Source organism: Rhincodon typus, chromosome 2 (assembly GCF_021869965.1).
Source record: "Rhincodon typus isolate 14 chromosome 2, sRhiTyp1.1, whole genome shotgun sequence".
Lineage (NCBI taxonomy): Eukaryota > Metazoa > Chordata > Chondrichthyes > Orectolobiformes > Rhincodontidae > Rhincodon > Rhincodon typus.
The window spans coordinates 65,563,978-65,578,970 of NC_063333.1; the positions used below are offsets into that span (position 1 = coordinate 65,563,978).

Genomic DNA, 14,993 nt, shown 5'->3' on the forward strand with positions numbered 1-14,993 from the left:
TCAAGTGGACTGCCTTGTCCTAGATGGTATTTGAGCTTCCTGGGTGATATTGAAGCTGCACTTAGCCATCAGGTGGGGAGTATTCTATCACACTCCTGACTTGTGCCTTGTAGATGGTGGACAAGCTTTGAGGAGTTGGGAGGTGAGTTACTCACAGCAGACTTCCTAGCCTCAATCCTAGCTTGCATAATCAAATGAGTTATTTTCCTGGACTCACCTTTATTATTTTTATCCTTCTTGGGATAATCCTTGGTAATTTAGGGCAGAACGGTGGCTCAGTGGTTTGCACTGCTGCCTCTCAGCGCCAGGGACCTGGGTTTGATTCCACCCTCGGGTGACTGTGGAATTTGCACATTCTCCCCGTGTCAGCATGGGTTTCCTCCGGGTTTTCTGGTTTCCTCCCAGTCCAAAGATGTGCAGGCACGGTGGATTAGCCATGCTAAATTGCCTGCAGTGTTCAGGAATGTGTACATTAGATGGGTTATAGGGGGATGGGTCTGGGTGGGATGCTGAGAGGGTCAGTGTGGACTTGTTGGGCCGAAGGGCCTGTTTTCACACTGTGTAGGGATTCTATGATTCTAAGTATTCACGAATTACTATCTTAATTTGTCTTAATTTTTCTCAGGAATCTGCTAAAAACTTTCTCTGCTTTCAGATTGAAACCAAATTCAGATTAAGAAGCCTGGCACTCCTTTTGGACAAGAGTAGCCAGTTACTTTTGCTGCATTTTTGGTGACTATGCCTTTAACTGCCCTAAGCCCCAAGCTCTGGAATTCCTTCCCTATCCAACTCTGCCTCTTAACTTTTGGGTTCTTAAAACTCATGACCAAGCTTTTGGTCATAGGTCCTAGTCTCCTTTTATATGGCTTAGTACTCTGCTTTGTTTTATGATCCTGTGAACAATCTTTGGACATTTTATTGTGTTTATGGTACTTCATAAACATAGGTTGGTTTGCTTTATAACTATCTTGGTAAGCGTATAATGATTTAAATAGCAGAGTGGATATTTTGTAACAACTATGTGAAGCCATTTAATGTTAAAGAAGTGTTACCATGTGATTTGACAAATGAACTGAATAAGTGCTTTACCTTTGCAATGCTCCAACTTGCCTGGAATACTAAATTGGAATTAAGGATGCCATTATGATGATTCTAAGTGACTAACTTTGTTTTTCTACTCATTTGTTTTCATTCATTTTATAGTATTTCTAAATATTAAATGCTTTAGATACTAAACACAACATAGTCCAGTCTGTCACCCTGTAATTTATAAGTGTTTAAAACACTCTTGTTTCAACTGGAGTGCCGTCTTGGTGGCTCATATCAAAAGAATTGATGTTCATTTGTTGGATGAAACCATCTGTATAATAGGTTGAAAGGTGCCCACATGATACTTTGTTGTAGCAAACTCTGAGAACTGTCTGGCTTATTAATATGCTAAGGCAAGAGGATGGGAAAGAATAATGAAAATTATGCTTGGCATATAATTTTAGTATTTCAGACAATGACCAAAATTTTTTTAAAAAATAGTTTATCAAATGAAACAGCTTTAACAACAAAATCTTTCTGTATTTCAGATGTGATACAGAAGCCACAAGAAGGACCTGGAGAGATGGGGAAGCCTGTAATAATTTTGAAGGAAAATCAAGAAAAAATGAAGGAGATGTTCAAAATCAACCAGTTCAATTTGATGGCAAGTGATATGATAGCTCTGAACAGAACTCTGCCTGATGTTAGATTGGATGGGTAAGTGTGATGATGTGTTTTTAATATTTTGTTTTTCCACATATTTTGTGTGATATAAGATCCTTTAAAACTGTTTAACATAGGGAATGTAAAATTCTTCATAATATTTTAGCAGTTTTAAAAATTTGACTCGCAGGATGTGGGCTTTGCTGCTAAGCCAGCCATTTATTGCCTATCATTGGTGGGTGGTTACCTGCCTACTTTAAACTGTGGTGGCCATGGGGAGATGGATAGTGTTAGGTACACCCATGGTGCTGTTAGGATTACAGGATTTTGAGCTGGCTACAGTTTTTTTTAATACGTTGGAACTTTTAGAATTAGGTTTATTGTCCCATGTACTTAAGTACAGTGAAAAGTGTACAAAGTCTCCATTTCCGGTATCATCATAGGTACAGAGATACCTAGGTACAAAATCTTAGGTATACATTAGAGAAATAAAAGGAAAAGTTCACCATTATAGTCCTAAAGTTTAAGGCAGGGAGCCTGCACTAGGCTTCCTTGGAGGCCAGGAGGCCAGGAGTCCATGATTTTAAAAGAATATGATAACGTGGTAGTTTCTAGTTCAGGATGCTGTGAGGAGGAACGCGCAGGTGTTGGTGTTCCCAAGTCTTCCTTAACATTCCATGTGATAGAGGCCACTGGTTTGGAAGGTTCGCAACAAACAACTGCACCTCCCAGTCGCAAACCATTTCAACTCCCCCTCCCACTCCTCATCCTGGGCCTCCTGCAGTGCCACAATGATGCCACCCGAAGGTTGCAGGAACAGCACCTCCTATTTCACTTGGGAACCCTGCAGCCCAATGGTTTCAATGTGGACTTCACAAGCTTCAAAATCTCCCTGCCCCTGACCGCATCCCAAAACCAGCGCAGCTCGTGCCCAGACAACAAGGTGCAGGGCTGGATGAACACACTCTCTCCCTATTTATTTCAGAACCCCCTTCCCCTCCCCCTTTTCTGATGAAGGGTCTAGGCCCGAAACGTACTGCTTGGCCTGCTGTGTTCATCCAGCCCTGCACCTTGTTGTCTCGGATTCTCCAGCATCTGCAGGTCCTACCAGCTCGTACCCGCTTCCCTAACCTGTCGTCCCACCTATCCACTCCTCCCACCTCAAGCCCCACCCCCATCTCCTACCTACTAGCCTCATCCTGCCTCCTTGACCTGTCCATGCTCCTTGGACTGACCTATCCCCTCCCTAACTCCCCACCTACATTCACCTTTACTGGCTCCAACCCCGCCTCCTTGACCTGTCTGTCTCCTCTCCACCTATCTTCTCCTTTTATCCATCTTCTATCCGCCTCCCCCTTTCTCCCTATTTACTTCAGAATCCCCTACCCCTCCCCCATTTCTGAAGAAGGGTCCAAACCTGAAACGTCAGCCTTCCTGCTCCTCTGATGCTACTTGGCCTGCTGTGTTCATCCAGCACTACACCTTGTTATCTCAGATTCTCCAGCATCAGCAGTTCCTATTATCTCTGGTTTGGAAGGTGCTGCTATTACTGTGCTATAATTCAAATCAAATTAATTTGATTATCAAATTGTTCTTTTTATAACTACACATTAGAGGGAATTGCAAATATATTTATTTTTAAAAAGACACTTGATAGTGCAGTACTTGAGTATTGCTGAAAAAGGAGACATACTGTTGAAGTTTTTTCTGCAGACAGAAGCAAGAATACCAAATTTTGAAGGAACCATAGGTTAGACTGCATGACAAAAGGATGCTAATTCGTTGGCAAGTTGACTGACTGTCACACTTCAACTCGTCAATGTATGTAGGACAGTTGTGTTATCCTAGATCACTCTTTGACATTCCTTTACTGCTTGACACTAAAGTCAACTTCTGAATTTTCACAATTGGCTTTGTAGTTTGAATTGACAGAAACTGTATTGTTTAATAATGTCAATGGTTGTGGTGGGGCATACCTAATGGTGCTATTGCTGGATTATTAATCCAGAAACTCAGTTAATGTTCTGGGGACACAAGTTCAAGGCCCACTTCTGCAGCTGGTGAAATTTGAATTCGGTAAAAGTCCAGAATTAAGAATCCCTAATGACCATGACAAACTACAGATTGTTGGAAAAGCCCATCTGGTTCACTAATATCCTTCAGGGAAGAAAATCTGCCATTATCACCTAATCTGGCTTGCATGTGACTTCAAACCCACAGCAATGTGGTTGACAATGCGGATGACACCAAAATTGATGGTATAGTAGACAGTGGGGAAGGTTATCCAAGAGTTCAACGGGATCTTGATCAATTGGGCCAGTAGGCTTCGCAGATTGAGTTTAGTTTAGATAAATGTGAGGGATTGCATTTTGCTAAGACAAACCAGGGCAGAACTTGCATAGTTAATGGTAGGGCTTTGGGCATGTTGTTGAACAGAGACCCCTTGGGGTGCAGGCACATAATTCCTCACAGGCAAATTGGACCAAAGGGTCTGTTTCTGTGCTGTATGACTATGAAAGGTTTCCTTATTTGGCATAATCTGCAAGCAAAAATATTCAATTTAATTAAATACTCTGACAAAAATGAACCACTTTTATCCAGCTTTAGCTTGAAGTATACTTTTTTAATCCAATTTACATTACTTAAGTTTAAAAAGCAGCTGCAGTTAGAATTCTGCTCTTTGCTTTGCCTGATACAAACGTCATAAAGGTTATGACTATTACAAGGGGGCATAATTTTAAGGTGATTGGAGGAAGGTATATGGATGGAGATGTCAGAGGTAGGCTCTTCACAGAGTGGTGGGCGTGTGGAATGCGCTGTTGGCTGTGCGAGTGGAGTCAGATACTCTAGAGACTTTTAAGCGACTCTTGGATAGGCACATGGAGGATAGTAAAATGTAGGGTATGCAGGGTAGATTGATCTTAGTAGGATAATAGGTCAGCACAACATCGTGGGCCAAAGGGCCTGTACAGTGCTGTACTGTTCTATGTTCTATGTTAGGTATTTAAATTTTCTGCCAAATATCCAAGCTATACCTTTTAAATAGAATTGTGCTTCTAAGTATCCCAGTTTTCTGCACTACTAAATTCCTTTTCACATTGAGCCAAGTTACACAAGTGCAACATTTTCTATTAATTGTTTGAGGTGCATTTAAATTGCATTGCTCAGATCATGGAATTACTTGATTATCAGTGAGATAGATCAAACTTATTGGCTCCAACACTTTACTAGAATAAAAACCAAAGAATAGTTGCATTTCTAGAAAAAAGCTGAAAAATAAGGAATGTATTTAAATTTTGAGGATCAATAATATTTATGCCAATCATGCCAGGCAATCCCTAAGAATTTAACCATCTCCCCTTTGACATTTAACAATGCCTCTGTGTACGAATCCTTCCTTTTTAATATTTTAGGTGACCAGTTGACCGGAAACTGAACTAGACCAGCTTTTATATAAGTGGCTTTAAGTGGTAGGGACAAGTTATGTCCACCCCCACAACCTCCTGATTTGAGAAATGGAAAAAAAATGAACAATGAGGACAGTTGGCATGCTTTTCAAAAGCATCTGATTTTGAGTAATTATGGAAAGTCAAATTTAATGTACAATTTATTATTAATATCAGATTGGAATGTTTTCACTGAACCTTAAAAGCTTGGCATGCCAAGAATGAAAGTAATACTTTGAGAACTAATGGATTTAACCCAGAGGATTGCTTCATTAATTTGGAAGACCAGTGGAGCCATGTGCAGTATAAGGTCCACTTTTGTGGGACCAATAGTGAAACAGTCCGCTACAAATCAGCATGAACAAAGGGGCATGAAGTAGAATCTTCCCTCTGCGAATCAGCCTGAGTGGGTCTAGCCTGTAACCATGACTCAGTTTAGAAATTCAGAAAGAACTTAATGTGACATCACAGGGAAGCAGGAAGATGAGTATTTCCAATGTATCTTAACTAGGGAATTTCAGTAAGGTGGAATAGAAATTTTCTTCAAATGATCAGAATATAGGCAGAGATAGGATGAGAGATGTAAGTTAAAATTTAATAAATGAAAAATAATTAAAGCACAAATATTGTAGAGTAGCAGAACTGTTGCAGCTGCAGAATGCGTGCACTCATAGATTCAAGACAAACACACCTTCAGTAAAAATCCTATAATTTCTGTTTAGTTTTAGTGGCAGAGAATTCTGCTAAAGCTTGTATTTTTGGCAACAGTTGTCCTCGCTCGATTATCTGTGCTTTTGTAAGTCACTTTTTTGGTAGCGTTTATTACCTAAACAACTGATAGTAATTTTCTAGATGGAGTTTTTAGTTGTTTTAAGTGGCCCAATCAAGTATTACTGTACACCAGTATGTTATCAAGGTAAACTACATGATTAGGAACACTTGATTTATCAGTGTCTGGAAAGTGGCTAGAGCATTTTTAAGTCTGGTGTTGTTTGATATTGCAAATGATTGTCTGGTGTGACGAAGGCTGATCTCTGTTAAGCTCAGATGTTAAAAGAACTGTTAACGTGTCCTGTTAACTAATATTTTAGTACTGCTGAGAAAAGATACACTTTTTGCAACCTTTTATCTTGTAAATTGTCTTGGTGCTTGCAAGGTACACGAATAACAATTTATGCCATATAGGAGAAAGCTGCTAGGTTGGACTCTGGAAGATTCATTACCATGAAGAATGCACCAGTTAGTTGATAAGTGACAGTTAAAGTGCCAAGCTTTATTTTAAATTTTAATCCAACTAGAGTTAACTCCAGTCAAGGCATTGCCCTGGGAAAAGACAGTAAGAACATGTATATACACTACACCTGTTTCAACTCGACACAGGTGACAGCTATTCTCTGGTTCGTTTCTTTCTCTACCACAAGCAACAACTTTATAAAGACCTGAACGTTAAACATGTCAGTTTACACAGGTTTGGATCTTCCAGGTTACCACATGTGCAGTTATAAGATTTCCTTTTGATGTTAACTCATTTTAACTCTGAGCTATTTTGTTTACTTTCCAGCGCTCAATGGTATTTGTACTTAATCCCTTAGCTGTGGTCAGGGTCATGTGACAATGGTAAATCTTGGGCCTTTGGACATCACTTCTATCCTTGGCGTGTTCTTTCCTAGTTTGAGGAGATCTTGGCACATGCCTAGCTGTCCCTTCCTATCCCTGGCTGCATGCCTTCCTTTTACTCTCCTATCTTCTATCCTTCACAGTTTTGTGGTGGTGATGGAAAAGGAGTTAGAGTTCATGGACCAGTTCTCAACTATCACCTATCTCAGCTGCCTGGCTTGCAGTTACTTCCTTCTGATTTTCTATGTCAATTCGTAACAATGGAAGGAGTGAAGTTGTCAATCCTTAAAGGAAAATTATTTCCCTAAGGATCTTGTACATTGTCTCTGCCTTTTAATGCCTACATCCAAAGATCATAACTATTTTGCTTTATTGTCTCTAATTCTATATAAGCTTGCCCTGGCTGCATTATGATACTCCAAAATTTCTGCCTTATGCCTCAGGGACTAACTTGTATGCATCAAAAATAGCTTTTCTTTGATGCCTCAATCTTTTAAAGACCCTCAGAAAGCAAATAATAAAACAAACAAGCTCTGCCTATCAACCTGCTTTGTGTGAGCATTGTCCAGTTTCCTTCTGTCCTTTTTCTGTTGCGTGATCCAATCAAAAGGTTTTTTTTAAAGCCTCTGCATCTTTTTCATAAACCTTTTGGAAGGGTGAACAAGATTGAACTACTTCTCACTGGCTCTTGGGTTGAATTTTCTGTCTGGCTCACTATCGCTCCTGTCTGTCTCTTGTCCTGACTCGCTTAATCCCTTGTTCTCTGTCATTTATCCTTTCTCTTTCCTAGTGAAATTCTAATTTCAGCTTTAAAGCTCTTATCAGTTCCACTATTATTATCCTGTTTTAAATTAGACATCTCTTTGTATCCTGCTGTGAGCTTTTGTTTTACAACCATGATGAGGGGAGCAGAGCCTTTATCTAGTCCCTTTAGTCCATGGATCATCTGGTTTCACATACGGTCAGTCGTATGTATTCTCTTGCCTGGATGGCTGATTTGCAATATAGAACAATGCCAACAGCATGGGTTTAAATTCCACTGGCTGACATTACCATAAAAGATTCTTTTTCCCAATCTTCCCTCTCTGAGGCATGGTGACCTTCCAGGTTAAACTACCACCAGTCATGTGTTCTAATGAGAAAACAGCCTTGTATCCAGTCGGACTATGGTTACTTAAAAGTTTGTTTGCTTAAACTTAAAGAAACGTGGATGGATGGATTTTTTTTCTTTATAATAAGCACTAAATTGTTGACATTACAATGTATCTAATAACTATGCAAACTATCCAATAGACTTTGTATTTCTTATATTTATAGCTATTTTCCCCTAACCTGCCTGTGCATCATGTATTCATTTTCTTGCGTGCTGTCTCTCATCATACTGGGGAGAAAAGAATTTCTCTTTGCAGAAGTTCACTATTGGGGTGAAAAGAGGTTGGCCAATAAGTCTTTTTCTCTTAGTGAAAAATAGAATAATTTGTGGAATGTTGAAAGAGTAATTAGTCTGACGTTCTGGTGCATAAAGACAAATGTCACCAAACAGTCAGAAATCTCTAGGGTCTTTTGCCAACACAGTTTGCTCAGGAAATTAGGCTTCTAAATGTTCTTCAGGAAGACGATCGGGGTTCAGACTGGACCAGGGTCGAAATATCGGTGAATGTACAACAAGAAATTTTTCAGAAACAGGAGAGCTGAGCTGAGAAGCATGTTCTTTCCACAGGTTGGCCATCAACGGAAAATCTAAACAATACCCAAAACCAGAAGCTGCAACCTGACAATCATAAACCCAGGCAAGATGTCTGCAATGAAACAGCAGCTATCGCGAGATGTGTGACTTCCAAAGAGTGATTTTATTTTTTAAATAGTTCCATCATCCTTTTATTAGCCTCCTTTTTAAAAACATTTAGGCTAGGTATTCACAATATTTCAAACTCAAGTCTGCAAACATTTATGAAATGTGGAGCTACCAAAATAGTGATCAAGTTGGCTAAAGTAAACTGGGAAATTGGGTTATTGAATAGATCAGTAGAAATGCATTGACAGACATGTAAACAGCTATATCATAACTCAGCAAAGATTCTTTCCAATGAGAATGCAAGACTCTTAATACACACGTGGTTAAGTAAAGAAGTTCAAGGTAATATTGAATTGTAAGAAAAACATACAATTCTGCCAAGTTTAGTAGCATATTAGAGAATTGCATTGAATATTTAAAAGAAAATGATTTAAAGAACAATGGTGAGGAACAATTTAGAAAATGATTAAAAGCTAGTCAGAAATATATGGAGTAGAAATTTCTGCAGTATTTAAATAGTAAAAGAATAATTAGTGTTGATTCTCCAAGTGAGTTTAGGTGATTAATAACGAAAAATATGGAAGTAACTAATCAATTGAACAGTTTTCATCTGTCTTCACCGTAGAAGGTACAAATAAAATCCCAGGAATAACTGCAAATCAAGACATGAAAGGGAGGAAGCAATATTAAATCATGATCACCAAGGAAAAGATACTAAGAAAATTATTTGAACTGAAAGCTGACAACTCCAGGTGGCTGATGGATGGCATCCTAGAGTTGTAAAAAGAAAATGACGGCTGCAATTGTAAATGTTTGTTTTTTTTTATTTTAATTTTCCAAAACACTCCAGATTCTGGAATGATCCAACTGGACTGGGAAATAGAGCATCTAATTCCTCTATCCAAAAAAGAAGGCAGACTGAAAATACAAAACTACTGGACAATTGATTGGGAAAATGTTGGAGCCTGTTTTTGAAAAGACACCTAGAAAATCTCAATGTAATCGGGTGCATCATTATGGTTTTGTGGAAGGGAAATTGCATTTGTGTAATTTAATAGCAAGCGACATAGATGAAAAGGGAATCTGTGGATATAGTGTACTTGGATTTCCAGAAGGCATTTGATAAGATGCCACATCAGAGGCTACTCCCCAAAATAGCTTATGCTGTAAAGGGTGACATTAGCATGGATATAAGATTGATCAGCTAACAGGAAACAGTTCGGGCACAAATGTGCAGAGCTGGATGAACACAGCAGGCCAGGCAGCATCGGAGGAGCAGGAAAGCTGACGTTTCGGGTCTGGACCCTTCTTTGGAAATGGGGGAGGGGAAGGGAATTCTGAAATAAATAGAGAGGTGGGGGGGGCAGATGGAAGATGGATAAAGGAGCAGATAGGTGGAGAGGAGACGGACAAGTCAAGGAGGCGGGGATGGAGCCAGTAAAGGTGAGTGTAGGTGGGGAGTTAGGGTGGGAGTTGGTCAGTCCAGGGAAGACGGACAGGTCAAGGAGGCGGGGATGAAGCTGGTAGGTAGGAGGTGGGGGACATCCCAGATGTCCTCGTTTTTCAAGGACCGCAACTTCCCCTCCACTGTGGTCGAAAACGCCCTCGACCGCATCTCTCGCATTTCCCGCAACTCATCCCTCACACCCCCTCCCCGCAATAATAACCAAAACAGAATCCCCCTCGTCCTCACGTACCACCCCACCAACCTCTGGATCCAACGCGTCATCCTCCGGCACTTCCGCCACCTGCAATCTGACCCCACTATCCAAAGACATTTTTCCCTCCTCACCCTTATCTGCCTTCCGGAGGGATCACTCTCTCCGTGACTCCCTTGTCTGCTCCATACTCCCCACCAGCCCCACCACCCCCGGTACTTTTCCCTGCAACCGCAGGAAGTGCTACACCTGTCCCTACAACTCCCCGCTCACCCCCATCCCAGGACCCAAGAAAACCTTCCACATCAAACAGATATTCACCTGCACATCTGCTAATGTGGTGTACTGTATCCGTTGTTTCCGATGTGGCCTCCTCTACATCGGGGAAACCAAGCGGAGGCTTGGGGACTGCTTTGTTGAACACCTACGCTCGGTTCGTGACAAACAACTGCACCTCCCAGTCGCGAACCACTTCAGCTTCCGCTCCCACTCCTTGGACGACATGTCCATCCTGGGCCACCTCCAGTGCCACAACAATGCCACCCGAAGGTTGCAGGAACAGCACCTCATATTTCGCTTGGGAACCCTGCAGCCCAATGGTATCAATGTGGACTTCACAAGCTTCAAAATCCCCCCACCCCCGACCGCATCCCAAAACCAGCCCAGCCTCCCTAACCTGTCCATCCTTTCTCCCACCTCAACCCCCACCGTCACCACCTGCCTACCAGCCTCATCCCCGCCTCCTTGACCTGTCCGTCTTCCCTGGACTGACCAACCCCCACCCTAACTCCCCACCTACACTCACCTTTACTGGCTCCATCCCCGCCTGTTTGACCTGTCTGTCTCCTCTCCACCTATCTGCTCCTTTATCCATTTTCCATCCGCACCCCCCCCCTCTTTATTTCAGAATCCCCTTCCCCTCCCCCATTTCTGAAGAAGGGTCCAGACCCGAAACGTTGTCTTTCCTGCTTCTCTGATGCTGCTTGGCCTGCTGTTTTCATCCAGCTGTACACCTTGTTATCTCAGTTTAAAAGTGAGGTCTCCTTGTTAATGAGGACATGAAAAGAAATGTGGAAGTCTTTAACAATCAGTGATCAAGGCATCATGATTAAACAGTTTTAATGATGAGTTTGATGGATTCTTGACCAACAAGGCAGTCAAAGGAGTAAACAGGAAAGCGATGTTGAAGCCACCATCAGATCAAACCATTTGATAAAATGATAGCTGGCTTAAATGACCAAATGGCCTAAACTACTTCTAATCCATATGCACTGTTACGACACACAGATAGCAAGCCAAACCAATTCGGATTCATAACGCAGTGAAATTAAAACATTTAATGATCCTCAAAATTGATTGATTGTTCATAACTAGACTTGACAAATAACTGATCTTGGATGCCAGGTTCATGTCTTGAACAAAAAATAATGTAACTTTAGCAAAACACAGATGAATTGCAAGGCAATCTAATTAATATCAATGATATAAACCCAATCTTTTTTAATCACCAAGCCCCACTCTCTCTCAGACACGATTAAGGGATAAATTTTTTAAAGTTAGAATCTAAGGTGCCAGTTCAATAATCATTTCAACAATGATTTGGATTTCATGAAATCCAATAATTTGTATTATAGTCACATAGAATGGTGTCTTGCTTGAATTTCAAAATTACCAATTACTGCAAACAGCTTCTGCAGGTCTCCAGAAACTTTTCCTTATTTCTTGTGGACTGGGGTTCTTATAACTTTCAACAAGTTGATAACTGGAGAATAACTAGAGAGCAAAACCCAAATGACCAGTCCAACAGCTTCCAAAGCAACACTGCCACCTACCCAACAGCCCAGTCGAAAACTAGTTCATCCAGTGGTTTCTTTCCTTTTCAATATTCTGCGTGGATGGCTAGCCAGAATCCTCCTCCTCTTTGTTGATCAATTCAACATCCAACCAGTTGCCAGTCCCTGAACATAACTTCTCTGGTGTTGTTTTGTTGATAGTGTTCTTAAAACGGTGATTAATTTGCTTTAACTTTCTAGGCCATTTCCCAACAGCAAATATCCTTTTTGTTTTTCTCTTTTGTTCTCTCCTTTTATTTTGAAACAAGTGCTGTTCAAAGTTTAACACTCAACTGCAGCTCTGTTCCAAACCAAACATGAGGGAAAATACGAAAGATAAAGATGATCTCAACAGAACTGAAACCAGAGAAACGAAGCAGAAATTTACTTTTGTGCAGAGCTTTGTTTTTCTGAATAATTTTCTATGTTAACTATTTAGAGGAGTAACTGCTTTCCTTGTCTGTCCTTTTGCAGAGTAGTTGTTGAATTGTTACATTTTTGCATTCCAGCTTGTACAACTTCTTTGTTCCATTTATATACTTTGATTTTTATTCTGATTTTGTAAAGCTTTTGCTAATATGTTTACTGGCTGAATTCTATGCAGTCAATCCTGCATATAATGAATTCTCATTTGCCACCCTTTATTGTTCATTTGGAATAGAGATGACTTAATATGGCAGTAAATTAAATGAAATAAATTGAAACGTAACAGTTTTTATCGGTTGTTTGCCGACATTATTATTTTGAACGTTGTATAGGGCTTAAAACTCCTGTCCATAACCCTTCCACAAATTGACACAAATTTTAGTCTATTTCTTCAATTTCATATTAGTGGTAAAATGTGGTCTATCCATTTTAGATCTGTCATTTGGCTTCCATGTACCTTAATGGTTTGAAGGATGATGAAGAAAGCAGCTATGGCAATCATCTGATTGTTTGTCATGTGTAATTTGGATATGTCAGTTGGTATTTATAGATGAATGATTTTGCATTTGCACTAGTATTTTTAGATTGAGGAACTAATTGTCTGTAGTAGTTGATCAATCCATGAATTGATGTTAGATAATGTTAGATTACATTTGCAATTTTTTTGGTTTTTGTCTGTTTTGCATGGTTAAAAACCAACATGTCCTTCAAAGATAGTAGGAACTGCAGATGCTGGAGAATCCGAGACAACAAGGTGCAGGGCTGGATGAACACAGCAGGCCGAGCAGAAAGGCTGACATTTCGGGCCTAGACCCTTCTTCAGAAAAGGGGGAGGGGAAGGGGGTTCTGAAATAAATAGGGAGAGAGTGGGAGGTGGATAGAAGATGGATAGAGGAGAAGATAGGTGGAGAGGAAACAAACAGGTCGAAGAGGCGGGGATGGAGCCAGTAAAGGTGAGTGTAGGTGGGGAGTTAGGGAGGGGATAGGTCAGTCCAGGGAGGACGGACAGGTCAAGGGGGCGGGATGAGGTTAGTAGGTAGGAGATGGAGGTGCCTTATTTTTGTACAGCAAACTGTTTTGACTGGCACATAATAAACTGGCACACTCGATAAACTGGGAAAAATTATGGAGCATGAATACAACAAAGTTTACTGTATTATTGCAATCTCCACAATGTCAGTAGTCAGTTAAGGGTGCGAGTGAGAAAGCTGTCTGCCTATAAGCTTTGTTTTAAAGCAAAGTTGTATTATTATTATTTAAGTGATTTATGTTGTAAATAAAATATAGTAGTGATGCGTTTCTGTTACTTAGTGTGTGTTTTACATTGATCATGGGGACCTCTGGGTCAACTGGCATACTCCAGGTCTCATAGGTGCTGATTGATTAAAGTTTGTTGTACTATGAAAGAAAAAACCTTAGTTTTGTGACATCGTATCACGTTAGCACATAGTGCAAAGTTAATATAAAAATCATGAACTGCCTTTACTGGAAATCTGTAACAAGAACAGAAATTGCTGGAGAAACTCAACAGGTCTGGCAATATTTGTGGACAGAAAGCAGAGTTAACGTTGCAGGGCCAGTGACACTCCTTCAGAATTAATAGTAGCTTGGAAGAGGTGATACATATGCTGAAGATGGTGGAAGGGGTGTGCTTTTCTTTCTCCATCGCTTACTACCCTATGTCTTCAGCATTTAGACCACCTTTTCCAAGCTATCAGTTCCGAAGAATGGTCGCTAGACCTGAAATGTTGACTCTGTTTCTCTCTCGATTGACGCTGGCAGGCCTGCTGAATTTCTCCCAATTTCTGTTTTGTTTCTATTTTGTCATTTCCTGCAATGAGACTATTATCTCATGAGCAATGATTGGACAGGCAGGTCTTTTAACCATTAAAATTCAGAAGAATTAGATGTGACTTTATCGAAAATTATGAGATCAAAATTAAGAGGCAAATTGAAACTGAAAGGAGGTCTCTTGTTGTGGGTAAGGCAAGAAATAAGGGACACAGTTTAGGAGTAATTGGTTTCCTTTTTAAGATAGAGATGAGAATCTTTTTCTCTGAACTGTTAGTCTGCAGAATTCTCTTCAAAAAGAAATGAAGGCTGTGTCTTATAACGTTGCCTCAAATAATTCATAGATTTTTGCTAGGTGACAGTCTGGAACTTTGGGAAGCAGATAGAAAGGTGCAGTTGAAATCAGAACCAGATCAGTCTTGATCTTATTGAATGGCAGAGGGCCATATGGCTAATCCTGCTTCTAAATTTTGTGTTCCCCTCAAATCTCAAAACATTCCGTACAATAAATGGAATGTCAGCCTAGATTAAAACTTAAACCCTGAAACATAGCTTGATCTTTCATTCTTCTGACTTGGAGCCAAAATGGTGGTAGCCAAATAAAACTGAGTCTTGAGCCAGCATATAGAGTAATTCACCCAGGAGTGCTAATCCATATCATCCTTGTTTCTGTAATGCACTAGTCTCGTATTCTGATCTGGTTTGAAATCTTTATTTCCTACCAAATTAGACAAAG

The 14,993-nt window shown here is 40.3% G+C and overlaps 1 protein-coding gene across 2 annotated transcripts in view; it reads left to right on the plus strand.

Moving 5' to 3' along the window:
* galnt1 (UDP-N-acetyl-alpha-D-galactosamine:polypeptide N-acetylgalactosaminyltransferase 1) overlaps positions 1–14,993 on the plus strand; it is a 121,868-nt gene that overhangs the window by 57,097 nt on the left and 49,778 nt on the right. For both annotated transcript variants that reach the window (XM_048614242.1, XM_020533400.2), the window contains exon 3: positions 1,578–1,746. In XM_048614242.1, the coding sequence (XP_048470199.1) occupies positions 1,578–1,746 (169 nt within the window). The remainder of the gene's footprint in view (positions 1–1,577; positions 1,747–14,993) is intronic.